The sequence below is a fragment of the Zonotrichia albicollis genome, chromosome 3, assembly GCF_047830755.1.
Source record: "Zonotrichia albicollis isolate bZonAlb1 chromosome 3, bZonAlb1.hap1, whole genome shotgun sequence".
NCBI classification, from domain to species: domain Eukaryota; kingdom Metazoa; phylum Chordata; class Aves; order Passeriformes; family Passerellidae; genus Zonotrichia; species Zonotrichia albicollis.
The window spans coordinates 772446-792598 of record NC_133821.1 but is presented as its reverse complement, the minus strand read 5'-3'; the positions used below and the strand labels follow the sequence as shown (position 1 = coordinate 792598).

At 44.1% G+C, this 20153-nt stretch overlaps 1 protein-coding gene across 10 annotated transcripts in view; it reads left to right on the top strand.

The window, feature by feature from the left end:
• LOC102064389 (dystrobrevin beta) overlaps positions 1-20153 on the top strand; it is a 164548-nt gene that overhangs the window by 57985 nt on the left and 86410 nt on the right. For 9 of the 10 annotated variants that reach the window (XM_074536320.1, XM_074536318.1, XM_074536315.1 and 6 more), the window contains 3 exons: positions 3853-3966; positions 11210-11306; positions 19451-19471. The exons of the other annotated variant lie outside the window; for it this stretch is intronic. In XM_074536320.1, the coding sequence (XP_074392421.1) occupies positions 3853-3966; positions 11210-11306; positions 19451-19471 (232 nt within the window). The remainder of the gene's footprint in view (positions 1-3852; positions 3967-11209; positions 11307-19450; positions 19472-20153) is intronic. 10 annotated transcript variants of the gene reach the window in all.

Here is a 20153-nt window from a genome sequence, read left to right as displayed (position 1 = left end):
CCCTGTCCTGGAGCTGTGCCCACATCCCTGTCCTGGCTGTGCCCACATCCCTGTCCTGGCTGTGCTCACATCCCTGCCCTGCCTGGGGCTGTGCCCACATCCCTGTCCTGGCTGTGCCCACATCCCTGTACTGGAGCTGTGCCCACATCCCTGTCCATTCTGGGGCAGTGCCCACATCCCTGTCCTGGCTGTGCTCACATCCCTGCCCTGCCTGGGGCTGTGCCCACATCCCTGTCCTGGGGCTGTGCCCACATCCCTGTACTGGAGCTGTGCCCACATCCCTGTCCTGGGGCTGTGCCCACATCCCTGTCCTGGAGCTGTGCCCACATCCCTGTCCTGGCTGTGCCCACATCCCTGTCCTGGAGCTGTGCCCACATCCCTGTCCTGGCTGTGCCCACATCCCTGCCCTGCCTGGGGCTGTGCCCATATCCCTGTCCTGGAACTGTGCCCACATCCCTGTACTGGGGCAATGCCCACATCCCTGCCCTGGAGCTGTGCCCACATCCCTGTCCTGGCTGTGCTCACATCCCTGCCCTGCCTGGGGCTGTGCCCACATCCCTGTACTGGAGCTGTGCCCACATCCCTGTCCTGGCTGTGCCCACATCTCCGTCCTGGGGCTGTGCCCACATCTCCGTCCTGGGGCTGTGCCCACATCCCTGTCCTGGGGCTGTGCCCACATCCCTGTCCTGGAGCTGTGCCCACATCCCTGCCTTGCCTGGAGCTGTGCCCACATCCCTGTCCTGGGGCTGTGCCCACATCCCTGTCCTGGGGCTGTGCCCACATCCTTATCCTGGGGCTGTGCCCACATCCCTGTCCTGGCTGTGCCCACATCCCTGTCCATTCTGGGGCAGTGCCCACATCCCTGCCCTGGCTGTGCCCACATCCCTATCCTGGGGCTGTGCCCACATCCCTGTCCTGGCTGTGCCCACATCCCTGTCCATTCTGGGGCAGTGCCCACATCCCTGTCCTGGAGCTGTGCCCACATCCCTGTCCTGGGGCAGTGCCCACATCCCTGTCCTGGCTATGCCCACATCCCTGTCCTGGCTATGCCCACATCCCTGTCCTGGAGCTGTGCCCACATCCCTGTCCTGGGGCTGTGCCCACATCCCTGTCCTGGCTGTGCCCACGTCCCTGTACTGGAGCTGTGCCCACATCCCTGTCCATTCTGGGGCAGTGTCCACATCCCTGCCCTGGCTGTGCCCACATCCCTGCCCTGGCTGTGCCCACATCCCTGTCCTGGCTGTGCCCACATCTCCGTCCTGGGGCTGTGCCCACATCCCTGTCCTCGGGCAGTGCCCACATCCTTATCCATGCCTGGCTGTGCCCACATCCCTGTCCTGGGGCTGTGCCCACATCCTTATCCATGCCTGGCTGTGCCCATGTCCTGGTTTAGGACAAATTTGGGAGAAAACCTCCAAAATGGGGCCCCTCCAGAAAGCAAACCCACACAGGCCCTCTGCCCAGCCAGTTTGGGAAGGATTCCTCGGAGAGAAGTGGAAAGAACCTCTTTATTTAACGGGCACAGCACCCCCAGCACACAGAACCTGTTTATTTAACAGGCACAGCACCCCCAGCACACAGAACCTGTTTATTTAACGGGCACAGCACCCCCCAGCACACAAAATGAACAATACCAGATGACAACGCTCTGAAAAGATGACAAATCCAGAAAATCTCTCTTGGGAGTGGTCGCTCTGTTCTCAGTTCCTCCGGTGCTGGGGCAGCTGCTGCAGCCACAAGGTGCAAACTCTTGGTGTTCCCAGGTCCCAGTCTGGAGCAGGTTTGAGTAGGTCCAAAAAAGGGAAAGGAAAAACAGTGCAGGATAAATTCAGAGTGCTTAGCTAAACTAACTAATGAGCAGGATAAATTCAGAGTGCTTAGCTAAACTAACTAATGAGCAGAAGCAAAAAGCAAGAGCAAAGCAGAAGCAAGAGCAAAGCAAAGAGCCAAGCAAAAAGCAAAAGCAGCACCATCTATGAGTCCTACCAGCTGTGGGGAGGCTGATAAGGAACCAAAACAAAACTTTCACTCCTCAGAGCCAGTCTTGAAGGCACAGAACACAATATCCAGCCTATAATAAATAAACAGAACACACAAACGGGGATACAAGATTCATAACATCACCCTAGGGCAAATATTCATGCGAATATTTGTGAAAAGCCAATGAAAACAGGAGAATTGATACAGCCTAATTTTCTGACGTCACAGATACATTATTCATGTGAATATTTGTGAAAAGCCAATGATAAATAGGAAAATTGATGCAGCATAACTTTCTGACATCACACATCTAATATTCATTTTAATATTTGGTAAAAGCCAATGATGAACAGGAAAATTGATACAGCATCACTTTCTGACATCACACACATAATATTCATGTGAATATTTGTGAAAAGCCAATGGTAAACAGGAAAATTGATACAGCATAATTTTCTGACATCACAGATCCAATATTCATGTTAATATTGTGAAAAGCCAATGATAAAAAGGAAAATTGATACAGCCTCACTTTCTGACATCACACATCTAATATTCATTAATATTCACATTAGATGTGTGATTTTAGAAAGTTAAGCTGTGTCAGTTTTCCTGTTTATCATTGACAATGATAATGATATGTCAATGATAAACAGGAAAATTGATACAGCCTTTCTGACATCACAGATATAATACTCATTTTAGTGTTTTTGACAAGCCAATGATAAACAGGAAAATTGATACAGCATAACTTTCTGACATCACACACATAATATTCATGTGAATATTTGTGAAATGTCAATGATAAACAGGAAAATTGATACAGCCTAACTTTCTGACATCACAGATATAATACTCATTTTAGTGTTTTTGACAAGCCAACGATAAACAGGAAAATTGATTCAGCCTAACTTTCTGACATCACATACATAATATTCATGTGAATATTTGTGAAATGTCAATGGTAAACAGGAGAATTGATACAGCATAATTTTCTGACATCACAGATCCAATATTCATGTGAATATTTGTGAAAAGCCAATGATAAAAAGGAAAATTGATACAGCCTCACTTTCTGACATCACACATCTAATATTCATTAATATTCACATTAGATGTGTGATTTTAGAAAGTTAAGCTGTGTCAGTTTTCCTGTTTATCATTGACAGTGATAATGATACGTCAGTGATAAACAGGAAAATTGATTCAGCCTAACTTTCTGACATCACAGATATAATACTCCTTTTAATATTTGTGACAAGCCAACAATAAACAGGAAAATTGATACAGCATCACTTTCTGACATCACACACATAATATTCATGTAAATATTTGTGAAAAGCCAATGGTAAACAGGAAAATTGATACAGCATAACTTTCTGACATCACAGATATAATACTCATTTTAATATTTGTGACAAGCCAATGATAAACAGGAAAATTGATACAGCCTAACTTTCTGACATCGCACACATAATATTCATATGAATATTTGTGAAATGTCAATGGTAAACAGGAAAATTGATACAGCATAACTTTCTGACGTCACAGATCCAATATTCATGTGAATATTTGTGAAATGTCAATGGTAAACAGGAAAATTGATACAGCATCACTTTCTGACATCACACACATAATATTCATGTGAATATTTGTGAAATGTCAATGATAAACAGGAAAATTGATTCAGCCTAACTTTCTGACATCACACACATAATATTCATGTGAATATTTGTGAAATGCCAATGATAAACAGGAAGATTGACACAGCATAACTTGTTAACATAACACATCAAATATTAATCTGAATATTTGCTAAAGCCAGTGATGATTTCCCCATTTGTGACCCCGTCCTTTGCCGTGTGTGTGCAGGGAGATCCTGCAGGAGATCCAGCGGCTGCGGCTGGAGCACGAGCAGGCGTCGCAGCCCACGCCCGAGAAGGCGCAGCAGAACCCCACGCTGCTGGCGGAGCTGCGCCTGCTGCGGTAACGCACCGGGGGGCACTGGGGGAATGGGGTACACTGGGGTAATGGGGTACACTGGGGGACCGGGATAGCGGGGTACTGGGGGGCACTGGGGTACTGGGGGGTACTGGGGTAATGGGGTGCACTGGGGGACTGGGGTACTGGGATATAGGGGTAATGGGGTACACTGGGGTACACTGGGGTAGGGGGGTAATGGGGTACACTGGGGGACTGGGGGGCACTGGGGTAATGGGGTATTGGGGTACCGGGGTACTGGGATAGGGGGGGACTGGGGGTACTGGGGTAATGGGGTACACTGGGGTACTGGGATAGCAGGGTACTGGGATAGGGAGTACTGGGTACTGGGATAGCGGGGTACTGGGATAGTGGGATACTGGGGTACTGGGATGGGGGTACTGGGATGGGGGTACTGGGATAGCGGGTACTGGGGCACTGGGGTACTGGGGCACTGGGGTACTGGGTACCAGGATAGCAGGGTACTGGGATACCAGGATAGTGGGATACTGGGGTACTGGGACACTGGGGTACTGGGGTGCTGGGGTACCGGGATAGCAGGGTACTGGGGTGCTGGGGTACACTGGGGTACTGGGATAGAGGGGTACTGGGATACTGAGGTACTTGGGTACCGGGATAGCGGGGTACTGGGGTACACTGGGGTACTGGGATAGCAGGATGCAGGGATACTGGGTTACTGGGGTACTGGGATAGTGGGATACTGGGTACAGGCATGGGATACTGTGATAGTGGGATATTGGGGGACTGCGATACTGGGATACTGGGGCACTGGGATAAGGGATTACTGGATAAAGGAGTACTGGGATGGTGGGGTACTGGGGTGGGATACTGGGATAGCGGGGTACTGGGATACCAAGATACTAGGATGGGCTTCCAGGATACTGAGATGGGCTACTGGGGTACTGAATGGGCTACTGGGATAGCGGGATACTGGGATAGTGGGGTACTGGGATAGTGGGATACTGGGATAATGGGATACTGGGATAGTGGGGTACTGGGATAGTGGGATACTGGGATAGTGGGATAGCAGGATGGGCCAGTGGGATACTGGAATAGGATACTGGGATAGTGGGATGGGATACTGGGATAGCAGGATAGCGGGATAGCAGGGTACTGGGATAGCCGGATACTGGGATACTGAGATACTGGGATGGGCTAGTGGGATACCGGGATGACCTCCTGGGCTACTGGGACACCGGGATACCGGGATACCGGGATGGGCTACTGGGATATCGAGCTGGGCTACCGGGATGGGCTACCAGGGTACCAGGCTGGGCTACTGGGCTGCTGGGATGGGCTACTGGGATACTGGGCTGGGCTACAGAGCTACCAAGCTGGGCTGCCAGGGTACTGAGATGCACTACCAGGATGCCCAGCTGGGCTTCCTGGATACCGGGATGGGATACTGGGATGGGATACTGGGATGGGATACTGGGATGGGATACCGGGCTGGGCCATCTCACACTCAGGGCTGGGGCAGCCCCTTGAGCCCCTCAGGGGTTCAGGGGTCAATAAAAACCTCCCTGCCATGGTGGGAGAGCTCAGGGAGGAGTCTGGGTGCCAGGGCCCGTGGGACTGGGCAGGGTGTGGGTGATTGTCTGGGAAACAGCTTTAGTGCCTGAGAAACACCTTTACTGCCCTGGGAAACACCTTTACTGCCCTGGGAAACACCTTTACTGCCCTGGGAAACACCTTTACTGCCCTGGGAAACACCTCTACTGCCCTGGGAAACACCTCTACTGCCCTGGGAAACACCTTTAGTGCCCTGGGAAACACCTTTACTGCCCTGGGAAACACCTTTAGTGCCCTGGGAAACACCTCTACTGCCCTGGGAAACACCTTTACCCCGCTGAGAAAACACTGTTATTCCCCTGAGAAAACACCTTTACTCCCGTGTTCACTCCTCTGAGAAAACACCTTTACTGCCCTATGAAAATAGCTTCAGTCCCTTGAAAAAACACCTTTTCTCCTCTGTGAAAACACCTTCACTCCCTTGAGAAAACACCTTTACTGCCCTGTGCAAATATCTTTACTCCTCTGTGCAAAGTAGGCATTTTACCACAATTATACTTATATTAGTTACTTCCCTAAGCTTAATTAACAAGAGAAATAAAACCCCAGATTCTTATAACAAAGCTACTTTAACATTACACATATAAAATTTATTGTAATCATTTATCTAAAATTTAATAATAATTTATTTAAAATTTATTTTAATTTGTGAAAAGACAATATTATAATGTATAATAATAGTAATTGTTATTATTAGATACTTATATTAGTTATTTCCCTAAGCTTAAATAACAACAGAAAAAACCCATGTCTTTATGACAAAGTTACTTTAACATTACACACATAAAATTTATTTTAATAATTTATTTAAAATTTAATAATATTTTTAAAACTTGTTTTAATATTTGCAAAAAGCCAGAATTATAATGTATATTGGTCATAATTATTATTTTTGTCGTTATTATTAGATACTTATCTTAGTTATTTCCCCAAGCTTAATTACCAAGAGCAATAAAAAAAACAGATCTTTATAACAGTTACTTTAAAATTACACATATAAAATTTATTTTAATAAATTATTTAAAATTTATTTTAATATTTGCAAAATGCCAGTATTAAAATTTATAACTATAATAATTATTTATTATAATTACTGATTATTATAATTAATTAGCATAATGTATATTTAATGAAAGCCAATAATATAATGTACAATAATTATAATAATGTGTTATTATAATGCATTATTATAATTAGAATTAATTATAATAATGTATATAGAATGTAGGACAATATTATAATGTATAATAATTGTGATAATGCATTATAATTATTTATTAATAGGATAATTATAATAATGTATGTATAATGTAAGCCAATATTATAATGTATGATAATTATAATGTATTATTATACATTTTTATTAATATAGTTTATTATAATAATGTATATATAATGTAAGCCAATATTATGACGTATAATAATTATTATAATGCATTATAATTATTTATTATTATAATGTATATATAATGTGAGCCAATATTATAATGTATAATTATTATTATAATGCATTATAATTATTTATTATTATTATAATGTATATATAATGTGAGCCAATATTATAATGTACAATAACAATAATTATTGTTATTAGCTACTTAGATGAGATAACATCCCACAAACACATGAAAAACCCACCTAGCACAAACACAGCAACCATCAGCACTCAGTGCCTGAGGGCAGCGTGGGCCAGAGCCAAAACTGAACGTAATAATTAACTGTAATAATTAAACAAACCCCTAAAACCACAGCCAAAGAATGCACACACCCTAAAAACAGAGCCAAAGGGAAACCACACTGAGCAGGTCTTAAAGATGTAAAGTAGTGAAAGGAAAAAATTGTGTTTGCTGTACGTAAGAGGCCATGGATAATAATAATAGTAGTAGTAATTATAATAATAGCAATAATAATAATAGTAATAATAATAATAGTAATAATAATGAATATAGAAATATTCCAGAGTTTTCTGTCCTTTAAAAATCCTGTTCAAATTCCCACGGTGTGCCAGTGCCAGAGAAACACCCAGCGTGGTTAATATTTGTTATATTAAATATAGAAATGTATATTTATATTTACATTATAGAATTATACAATTCTATTTATATATTTATATACAAATATTTACATTTATATATGGGATACAGAAATATTCCAGAGTTTTTTGTCCTTTAAAGAACAGCTCCTGTTCAGATTCCCAGGGTGGATTGTCCATAGTGTGCCAGTGCCAGCACCCAGGGTGTTTAATATTTGTTATATTAAATATAGAAATAACGATAATGATAGTGATAACAATATCACTAACATTATTGCTATTACTCTTATTATTTTGAATATATAACTATTCCAGAGTTTTCTGTCCTTTAAAGAACAGCTCCTTTTAAAATTCCCAATTTGCATTGTCCACAGTGTGCCAGTGCCACACAAACACCCAGGGTGGTTAAAATTTGTTATATTAAATATAGAAATTATGGTGATGATGATGATGATGATGATGAAAAGTAGTAGTAGCAGTAATAATAATAATGATATTCCTGAGTTCTTTAAAGAACTCTTTTTGTGGATTGCCCACAGTGTGCCAGTGCCAGCCTCAGGGTGGTTAAAATTTGTTGTATTAAACCTATAAATTAATAATAATAGTAATACTAATAATAATAGTAACAATAATGATAGAATATATAAATATTCCAGAATTTTCTGTCCCTTAAAGAATTGTTTTTGTGGATTACCCCCAGTGTGCCAGTGCCAGCCCCAGGGCACTCAGAGCCTCCAGGAGGTGACAAAGGGCTGGCACATCCTAGTGTCCCCAGAGTGGCACATCCTGGTGTCCCCACACTGTGACACAGAGCTGGCACATCCTGGTGTCCCCAAACTGTGACACAGGGCTGGCACATCCTGGTGTCCCCACACTGTGACACAGGGCTGGCACATCCTGGTGTCCCCAGAGTGACACATCCTGGTGTCCCCAGAGTGTGACACAGGGCTGGCACATCCTGGAGTCCCCAAATTGTGACACAGGGCTGGCACATCTGGTGTCCCCACACTGTGACACAGGGCTGGCACATCCTGGTGTCCCCAGAGTGTGACACAGGGCTGGGACATCCTGGTGTCCCCACACTGGCACATCTGGTGTCCCCACACTGTGACACAGGGCTGGCACATCCTGGTGTCCCCAGAGTGTGACACAGGGCTGGCACATCCTGGTGTCCCCAGAGTGGCACATCCTGGTGTCCCCACACTGTGACACAGGGCTGGCACATCCTGGAGTCCCCAAATTGTGACACAGGGCTGGCACATCCTGGTGTCCCCAGAGTGTGACACAGAGCTGGCACATTCTGATGTCCCCCACACTGTGACACAGGGCTGGCACATCCTGGTATCCCCACACTGGCACATCCTGGTGTCCCCACACTGTGACACAGGGCTGGCACATCCTGGTATCCCCACACTGGCACATCCTGGTGTCCCCAAACTGTGACACAGGGCTGGCCCATCCTGGTGTCCCCAGTGTGACACAGGGCTGGCACATCCTGGTGTCCCCACACTGTCACGTCCTGGTGTCCCCAGACTGGCACGTCCTGGTGTCCCCAGTGTCACTGCAGGCGGGGCTTTGCTCGCTGTGTGTGACACAAACCCAGCCTGGCCAAGCCTGGCTTTGTGCTGCTCTTTATTCGTCACCACTTTCCTTTTTTAAAGCAGCCCAGGCTGAGCCCCAGCTCTGGAACGGCTGCAGGGATTTGTGCAGGGAGGGAAGGGAAGGGAAGGGAAGGGAAGGGAAGGGAAGGGAAGGGAAGGGAAGGGAAGGGAAGGGAAGGGAAGGGAAGGGAAGGGAAGGGAAGGGAAGGGAAGGGAAGGGAAGGGAAGGGAAGGGAAGGGAAGGACACTGCTGTCACCTCCTGCTGCCACCTGGCTGTGCTGCAGGGGACGGGGCCTGGCTGCTGTGGCCCTGCAGAGAGATCTGGGTGCCCCTCTCTCCTTGGGAAAAACACCAATCAGTCGTGTTTAGAATTTAAAAAGTAATAATTAATTATTTTTTTAAATTAATTTTATATTTATTTTAAATCAATTTAAAATGTTATTTTAAATTAATTTTAAATGTTATTTTAAATTCATTTTAAATGTTATTTTAAATTAATTTTTATTTAATGTTGTATTTATTGTCAATTAATTTTAAATGTAATTTAAAATTAATTTTTATTTAATGTTATTTATATTTTAAATTAATTTTAAATGCTATTTTAAATTATTTTTTAATTTAATTTTATATTTCTTTTAAATCAATTTTAAATGTTATTTTAAATTAATTTTTATTTAATGTTGTATTTATTCTAAATTAATTTTAAATGTAATTTAAAATTAATTTTTATTTAATGTTATTTATATTTTAAATTAATTTTAAATGCTATTTTAAATTATTTTTAATTTAATTTTATATGCATTTTAAATTAATTTAAAATTTTATTTTAAATTAATATGAAAATACTTTTACATTGCTTTTAAATTATTTTAATATTTGAAGTTAATTTGAAAATAATTGTAAATTAATTTAAAATTTTATTTTAAATCAATATGAAAATACTTTTACTTTTTTTAAATTATTTTAAAATTTTAAATTAATTTGAAAATAATTGTAAATTGATTTTAAATTTTATTTTAAATTAATTTTAATGTAATTTAATAATTTTAAATTAATTTAAAATTATTTTAATCTAATTTAATTTTTAATTAATTACTATTTAGTGTAATAATAATAAGTACTAATTAATTCTTTATTTACTATTTAATAATTTAATATTAATAATTAATTACTATTTAATTTAATAGTAATAAAATTACTATAAGAATAGCAATATAATTAGAGTAATAAAAATCTGGACAATTAGGATTAGGACAATATGAGACAATAAAAACAAAAAGTTGTGGACCATCCAGGTACTTTTTCTGGGCAAAATAAGCCTGAAAAAGGACCCACGTGAACAGAGGATTAACCCTTAAAAACAATAACCTGTTGCATATTCATACAGCTCATCCATGATGCATAAATTCCATTCAAACACAGGATTCTGTCTGGGCAGTGTCAACTTCTTCCTCTGAATCCTAACATCGCCTTCGAGGCAGGAAGAAGTTCATTTCTTCTGATAAGGGAGCAATAAATTCTTTTTCTCTGAAAGATTCGGGTGTCCTGTGGCTGCTATCTCAGTGAGAGTACCTCATTCCTCTCTTTAAAAACAGTGTCTTACATAGCATAGTTTCTATTTTAACATTATGTTAAAACCTAAAACTGTATTTAACACACCACTAAAAAAATGAATACATAACCTTCTAACGTAACACATGTAATATTCATTTTAATGTTTGTGAAAAACCAAGCATAAAACGTGCATTTTTCACACTCCTGCACTTTTTCCTGCCCTCCCATTTCCCTCTCTCTGCTCCCCAAAGCTGCTCCTGCTCTGTCCAGGCTCTGCAGGATGCCCAGAGACAGAAAAATGTGGATATGCATCCATATAAAAGTGGATTTTTCTCTGCTGCTGCCATGGCTGGGGGCAGAAGGGAATTGTGCCCTCCAGTGCTGGAATTCAGGGTGACTTTCACAGAGAGTCACAGGCACAGCCTGAGTTTGTGTCTCCTCTCTCTCCCCGCCATGTCCCGGGCACAGGCAGAGGAAGGATGAGCTGGAGCAGAGGATGTCGGCCCTGCAGGAGAGCAGGAGGGAGCTGATGGTGCAGCTGGAGGGGCTGATGAAGCTGCTCAAAGTAAGGAACCAAAGGCACAACTTCCTTCCTTCTTTCCTTCTTTCCTTCTTTCCTTCTTTCCTTCTTTCCTTCTTTCCTTCCTTCCTTCCTTCCTTCCTTCCTTCCTTCCTTCCTTCCTTCCTTCCTTCCTTCCTTCCTTCCTTCCTTCCTTCCGCCACTTCCTTCCGCCACTTCCTTCCGCCACTTCCTTCCGCCACTTCCTTCCGCCACTTCCTTCCGCCACTTCCGCCACTTCCTTCCTTCCTTCCGCCACTTCCTTCCTTCCGCCACTTCCTCTCCTCTCCTCTCCTCTCCTCTCCTCTCCTCTCCTCTCCTCTCCTCTCCTCTCCTCTCCTCTCCTCTCCTCTCCTCTCCTCTCCTCTCCTCTCCTCTCCTCTCCTCTCCTCTCCTCTCCTCTCCTCTCCTCTCCTCTCCTTTCCTTTCCTTTCCCTTCCCTTCCCTTCCCTTCCTTTCCCTTCCTTTCCCTTCCTTGAAATTTCCTTGAAATTTCCTTTCCTTTCCTTTCCTTTCCTTTCCTTTCCTTTCCTTTCCTTTCCTTTCCTTTCCTTTCCTTTCCTTTCCTTTCCTTTCCTTTCCTTTCCTTTCCTTTCCTTTCCTTTCCTTCCCTTCCCTTCCCTTCCCTTCCCTTCCCTTCCCTTCCCTTCCCTTCCCTTCCCTTCCCTTCCCTTCCCTTCCCTTCCCTTCCCTTCCCTTCCCTTCCCTTCCCTTCCCTTCCCTTCCCTCACTCTGGGCTCCCTGCTTTGCTGCCACCCCTTAAAAACCTCCCTGAGTTTGCCAAAAAAAAACATTTCCATGCCAAAAGCAGGAGTTTGCCAAAAAAACATTTCCATGCCAGCTCGGTGTGGCATGCTGGGGGTGAAGGTTCCTCCAGGTTTTTGTGGGTAAAAAACCTGCAGAACCCCAGATCTGGGGGGGTTTGAGGGATTTTGGGTTGGTACCTGGGCTCAGCACTCCCCACTGGCACTGGGAAATAAATGGGGAGCAGGGCAGGGGGTGAGTGAGGGTCCCAGTTGTGGATTTCTCTGGGTCTGGATTGAAGGCAGGAATTCCAGCCCTGTCCCCATCCTGAGCAGGAATTCCAGCCCCTTCCCCATCCTGAGCAGGAATTCCAGCCCCTTCCCCATCCTGAGCAGGAATTCCAGCCCTGTCCCCATCCTGAGCAGGAATTCCAGCCCTGTCCCCATCCTGAGCAGGAATTCCAGCCCTGTCCCCATCCTGAGCAGGAATTCCATCCCCGTCCCCATCCTGAGCAGGAATTCCAGCCCCTTCCCTCCATCCTGAGCAGGAATTCCAGCCCTGTCCCCATCCTGAGCAGGAATTCCAGCTCTGTCCCCATCCTGAGCAGGAATTCCAGCCCTGTCCCTCCATCCTGTGCAGGAATTCCAGCCCTGTCCCCATCCTGAGCAGGAATTCCAGCCCTGTCCCCATCCTGGGCAGGAATTCCAGCCCTGTCCCCATCCTGAGCAGGAATTCCAGCCCTGTCCCCATCCTGAGCAGGAATTCCAGCCCTGTCCCCATCCTGGGCAGGAATTCCAGCCCTGTCCCCATCCTGAGCAGGAATTCCAGCCCCTTCCCTCCATCCTGGGCAGGAATTCCAGCCCCTTCCTTCCATCCTGGGCAGGAATTCCAGCCCCTTCCCCATCCTGAGCAGGAATTCCAGCCCCTTCCCCATCCTGAGCAGGAATTCCAGCCCCTGTCCCCATCCTGAGCAGGAATTCCAGCCCCTTCCCTCCATCCTGAGCAGGAATTCCAGCCCCTTCCCTCCATCCTGAGCAGGAATTCCAGCCCTGTCCCCATCCTGGGCAGGAATTCCAGCCCCTTCCCTCCATCCTGAGCAGGAATTCCAGCCCTGTCCCCATCCTGAGCAGGAATTCCAGCCCTGTCCCCATCCTGGGCAGGAATTCCAGCCCTGTCCCCATCCTGAGCAGGAATTCCAGCCCTGTCCCCATTCCTGAGCAGGAATTCCAGCCCCTTCCCCATCCTGAGCAGGAATTCCAGCCCAGTCCCCATCCTGTCCCACACCTGAGCACAACACACTCGCCAAGTTTGGAATTCTGATTTTTCCTGAAGCCACTCTCTGCCAGATTTTGAATTATGTTTTTTCTTGAAGCCAGTGCTTTTGCTCTGTGTTTTTCCTGCTTAGCCCATTAATGTCTGACTTCTAAAATCGCAGAAATCTTGGAATCTCAGCCTGGTTTGGGTGGGAAGGGACCCCAAAACCCACCCATGGCAGAGACACCATGGCAGGGACACCTCCCACTATGCCAGGGTGTCCAACCTGCCCTTGGGCACTGCCAGGGATCCAGGGTGGGCACCCTGTGCCAGGGCACAACAATTCCCAGTTCCCAAAATCCCACCCAAATCCCCTTTTCCCCTCTGGAGCCATTCCCTGTGTCCTGTCCCTTTCCAGCTCCTTTTCCCCCTTGGAGCCCTGCAGATGAAATCTCTTCCAGAAGAACATCTGTTCCTCTGGAGCCGGGGGATTCCAAAGCTCAGAATTCCCTGCCAGTGCAGCTTTGCCTGAGCATCAGAAATTCCTGCCTGGTTTTCGGTGTCAGCTGGGTTTGCCCCCTTTGTTCTCCTCCCTCAAACCCAGCTGCAAATTCAGAGCTGCAGGGAATGGGCAAAATGTCACCCAGAGCAATTCTGGGTGTTCTGAGCTGGGCCCATCAGAACCTCCTGAGCCCAGCTCTGCTCCCTCAGGGCTGTAAAAACCCCTCAAACAGGGATTTGAAATGCCTTAAACGGGCACAGCTGGGCCCTCACAGCCCCTGCTCCGCTCTGCTTGGGGATGGGCTCTGTGCCCTGCCCAGATTTTATATCAATTATTTATATTTCGTTTTATTTTTATATTTTTATATTTTGGGAAAGCAAGCTGGAGGTTGACTTCCTGCTTATTTTTATTTTTATTTTTATTTTTATTTTTATTTTTATTTTTATTTTTATTTTTAATGTTTGGAAAAGCAAGCTGGAGGTTAAGTTCCTGCCTATATTTATAGTTTATAATTTATATTTATATTTATATAGCCCCAGGCAGCTCCTGGCTCTATTATTTTTTAATTATTTTAAGGGATCTTAATATTTTATTTTATTTTATTTTATTTTATTTTATTTTATTTTATTTTTTAATTTTGAATTTATTTTAAATTTATTTTTTATTTTCATTATTTTAAAATTATTTAAAATTTATTTTCATTATTTTAAGGGATTTTAATTATTTTATTTTATTTTATTTCAATTTAATTTATTATTTTATTTTAATTTATTTTTTTCTTTTAATTATTTTAAAGTTATTTTTTAACTTCTAAAATTATTTTAAGGGACTTTAATTATTTTATTTTAATGTATTAATTTAATAATTTATTTTAATTTAATTTTAATGATTTTAAATTATTTTAAGCATTTAAAGGGAATTATTTTAAGCTGCCATTCCCCCAGCGTGCTGAGCTAACAATCCCAATTCTCCCAGGTACTTTTGACACCTTTTTCTCAAGGTTGGTGTCAGGCTCCCAGCCCGGCCCTGCTGCCCCAGGCTCTGCTCTGCTCCCGATGCTGCTCTTTATTTCCAGCTCTCTCCTTTTCAGTGCTTTTAGCCCTGCCAGACGCGATTTTCCCCCGCCAGGTTTTTGCTTCTCTCCTCACTTGGAGCTCCTCAGAGCTGTTCATGTATAATTTACATCGGCTGTTAAGCTTTTATGGGGATTTTTTTTTTTTTCCTTTTCCTTATGCAGTGTTTTTTACATTTTTAATGCTGCCTTCATTTCGCCGTTTAGGGCTGGATTCAGCTCACCCAGCCCTGCTTGCCTCAGAGTTTGGGGCCTCAAATCCCTCTCTGAAGGGAAGGAAAGTGAGGAAAAGTCCTGGAGATGAAGGGGCAGCTCTGACCCTGATCTCTGGGACAGGGACAGGAGCCAGGGAAGGGCTGGAACAGGGAATTTGGGATGGATTTTGGGGAAAGGTTCATCCCCAGAGGGTGCTGGCACTGCCCAGGCTCCCCAGGGCACATCCAGGGATGGCCAGGGTGGGATTTGGGGATTTGGGGCTGCCCCACCATGGAAGTGTCACCATGGCCAGGTTCTACAGGGCTGGAGCCCCCTGGGATGGTGGGAAATGTCCTCAGGTGGGATCTCAGGGATTTCCTCACCTGAGCCAGCCTGGGGCTGTGGCTCCATACCTCATTCCCTGATTCCCTGATTCCCTCACTCCCTCATTCCTTCATTCCCCCATTCCCCCATTCCCTGATCCCCACAGCCCCCCTGGCTGTGCTGAGGGTCCCTGGGGACCCCTGAGTGCTCCTCCCATAGATTTCCATGGAAATCCAGCACACAGATCCCATTTCCCTCTGCATTTCCTCTCTGCCCATTTCCTCTGTGATTTATCCAGCACACAGATCCCATTTCCCCCTGCATTTCCTCTGGGATTTATCCAGCACACAGATCCCATTTCCCCCTGAATTTCCTCTGTGATTTATCCAGCACACAAATCCCATTTCCCTGCCCATTTCCTCTGTGATTTATCCTGCACACAGATCCCATTTCCCTCCTGCATTTCCTCTGTGATTTATCCTGCACACAGATCCCATTTCCCTCCTGCATTTCCTCTGTGATTTATCCAGCACACAAATCCCATTTCCCTCTGAATTTCCTCTGTGATTTATCCAGCACACAGATCCCATTTCCCTGCCCATTTCCTCTGTGATTTATCCAGCACACAGATCCCATTTCCCTCCTGCATTTCCTCTGTGATTTATCCAGCACACAGATCCCATTTCCCTGCCCATTTCCTCTGGGATTTATCCAGCACACAGATCCCATTTCCCTCTGCATTTCCTCTGTGATTTATCCTGCACACAGATCCCATTTTCCCTCTGCATTTCCTCAGTGATTTATCCAGCACACAGATCCCATTTCCCCCTGCATTTCCTCCCTGCCCATTTCCTTTGTGATTTATCCAGCACACAGATCCCATTTCCCTCTGCATTTCCTCTGTGATTTATGCAGCACACAGATCCCATTTCCTCCTGAATTTCCTCTTTGATTTATCCAGCACACAGATCCCATTTCCCCCTGCATTTCCTCAGTGATTTATCCAGCACACAGATCCCATTTCCCTCCTGCATTTCCTCCCTGCCCATTTCCTCTGTGATTTATCCAGCACACAGATCCCATTTCCCCCTGCATTTCCTCCCTGCCCATTTCCTCAGTGATTTATCCAGCACACAGATCCCATTTCCCCCTGCATTTCCTCTGGGATTTATCCAGCACACAGATCCCATTTCCTCCTGCATTTCCTCTGTGATTTATCCAGCACACAGATCCCATTTCCCTCCTGCATTTCCTCAGTGATTTATCCAGCACACAGATCCCATTTCCCTGCCCATTTCCTCTGGGATTTATCCAGCACACAGATCCCATTTCCTCCTGCATTTCCTCTGTGATTTATCCAGCACACAGATCCCATTTCCCTCCTGCATTTCCTCAGTGATTTATCCAGCACACAGATCCCATTTCCCTGCCCATTTCCTCTGGGATTTATCCAGCACACAGATCCCATTTCCCCCTGCATTTCCTCCCTGCCCATTTCCTCTGTGATTTTTATCCTGCACTGCTCAGCCCCAGCCCTGCTCACAGGGATTTCCACATCTGTGCTCAATGCCAGGGCCTCGTTTTTCAAAGCAACAACTCTTCTTTTTTTCGTGTGGTGTGGAGGTGATTGAAGATCTTTTCCCTGAGCTGGGTCCCCATCTGGTCCATCCCACAAAATTTGGGATGTGGGGATGGCCAGGACCCACACCTACTAAAAACCACCAAAAACACACCTGAAGGAACCCCAAATCTTGTCAAAAAAACCAAAATATCTTCTCAAACCCTCAGAATTGTCCCCCAGGCTGGGTGGGAGAGCAGCTCTCAGTGGTCAGCAGGGAGAAGCTGCTTTAAATGAAGGGAAAGGTTCTGGTTAATCCTGCTCAGATGGGAGATCAGCAGGGGAAGGGGGATAAATGGGTTCGTGGATTTCCAGGCCAGAAGGAGCTTTTGTGCCAGGGTTTTAATGCCATGACCTGGATTTCTGGGGGGCTGCAGCAGGAGCAGGGCAGGGCTGGGATTGGCATGGGCAGGGGTCAGGATTCCATTGCAGTTCTGCGATTTCTGACCATTCTGTGATTTATTCATCATTTATTCATCCCAGGGTCACAGCCCTGCGGGCTCTCGTCTGTGAGAGCACAAAATCCGTGGAAATGTCTGAATTCCCAGGGCAGCCCTGGCCTGGGTGAATTTTGCTCGTTCCCAGCAGTTCTGCTGTAGCTGAAGGCAGATGTGCCTCCACCAGCCCAGCCCAATCACAGCTCCCTGCTTCCAAAGGGGACAAATTCACCTGAATTTCACCTTTTTTTTGTACTGAGACGTTCCTGCAGTGCAGGAGCTGCTGTTTCCCTGCTCAGCATCCCTGCTCCTTTTTTATTTTAATTATTTTAAATGATATTTTAATTATTTTATTTATTTTATTTTAATTTTATTTTATTTTCTTTTTAATATTTTGTATATTTATATATTTTTAATATATATTTTTATATATAGATATATATTTTAAATATATATTTATATATATATTTTAATACTTTATTTTAATTTTAATATTTTATATATTTAGATATATTTTATATTTATTTTATATATATTTTTCATATATTTTATATATATTTTTATCTATTGTATATTTTTAATATTTTATATATTTTATCTATTTTTATTTTAGTTTAGTTTAGTTTTAATATTTTATATATTTAGATATATATTTATATATATTTTTATATGTTTTTATATATTTTTATATTTTTAATATTATATATATATTTTATATTTTTAATATTTTATCTGTTTATATATGTTATTATCTTTTTAATATTTTACTTTAGTTTAGTTTAAATATTTATATATTTTAAATATTTTATATATATTTTATATATTTTAATATATTTTATATATTTTAATATATTTTATATTTATTTTATTTTATTTCATTTCATTTCATTTCATTTCATTTCATTTCATTTTATATTTCATTTTATTTTATTTTATTTTATTTTATTCCTGTGCCCTCCCAGCCCTGCTTGCTGTGCCCTTGGCAGTGCCAGGGGAGCTGGCCCAGGGGCATCCTGAGCTGCTGGGGCTCTGTGCTGCCCCTTTTGTGTGTTTGGGCACTCCCAGGGGCACTCCCAGAATTCAGGGGGTGGATTTGGGGTCTGTTGGATGCCTGGAGCAGGATTTTGGGGTCATGGCACGGTTTGGGTGGGGAGGGGGCACAAATCCCACCCTGTGCCCCCTGCCAAGGGCTGAGCACCCGCCCTGTGCCAGGCTGAGCCCATAAATTCCTGCCCAAAGGAGCAGAAACACCCCTGGGTGCCCCCTCCTGGCCAGGGATCCCTGCTGGCACCCACTGTGCCCAGCACCAGCGTGGGACAGTGGGATAAATGGGATAAATAATGGGAAAAATAATGGGATAAATAATGGGATAAATAATGGGACAAATAATGGGACAAATAATGGGATTAATGGGACAAATAATGGGATAAATAATGGGATAAATGGGATAAATAATGGGACAAATAATGGGATAAATAATGGGACAAATAATGGGACAAATAATGGGATAAATAATGGGATAATTGGGATAAATGGGACAAATAATGGGATAAATGGGACAAATGGGACAAATAATGGGATAAATAATGGGACAAATAATGGGATAAATAATGGGATAAATGGGACAAATAATGGGATAAATAATGGGACAAATAATGGGACAAATAATGGGATAAATGGGATAAATGGGATAAATAATGGGACAAATAATGGGACAAATAATGGGATAAATAATGGGACAAATGGGATAAATGGGACAAATAATGGGATAAATAATGGGACAAATAATGGGACAAATGGGACAAATAATGGGATAAATGGGACAAATGGGACAAATAATGGGACAAATGCCCCCTGTGCTGCCCCTCAGCCCTCGTGCCCTGCCCCGCTGCAGATGCTGCCGCCGTGTCCTGTCCTTTCTCTGGGTGTTTTGGGTGAAATCATCATTTTCACACCACAACTGACCCTTCCTCTCTCTCTCTCCGCCTTTCCCCTCCTCTGCAGGAAGAAGAACAAAAGCAGGCAGTAAGTTGACTTCACCTTGTAGGTGATCTGACTTTTTTTTTTTTTTTTTTCCCCTTCGTGCATGAAATCCATTTTCTGTTAATTGCCTTGTCTGCAAATGAGCCCTGGGGATGAAGGGGGGGCTTTTCCTGCCTGGGATGTGGAACAGAACCTCCCTGAGCTGGTTTGTGTCTGTCTGTCTGTCTGTCTGTCTGTCTGTCCCGGAGTTATCCCTTCTCCCTTTCCAGGGAATTTCATTGCCACGGGGCTGGGCTGCTGAGGCTTTTGTGGAATCACGCCCAGGAACAGGGATTCTGATTTCTGGGAGGGTTCCACGAGCTCAGAGAGCTTTCCTGCCTCTTCAGGAATCCTTTAATTTGCCGCATACAAGCCCACGCAGGAGAACTAATTAATGCCTGAATATTGCGGGCACGGCTCCATGGCCTCCGGTGCCGGAGGAGGTGGGGAGGGAATGTCGGGGCTTTTGTTCCGTTCCCGTTTTTCGGGATCCACTCCAGAGGGAGCCCTTCTGCCGCCTGCGGTTCGGGGAGCTGCCAGATGTTTGCAGCAGCAGCTGTGCGGCGTTCCGGAGCAATCCTGCGCACCCAGAGCTGTGATGGGCATCAATCCGTGCGCATGAAATTGCGTGTTGGATATGTTGTTGGCAATTTTGGGGGTTTCTTTTTGTGGGGAAATAGATATT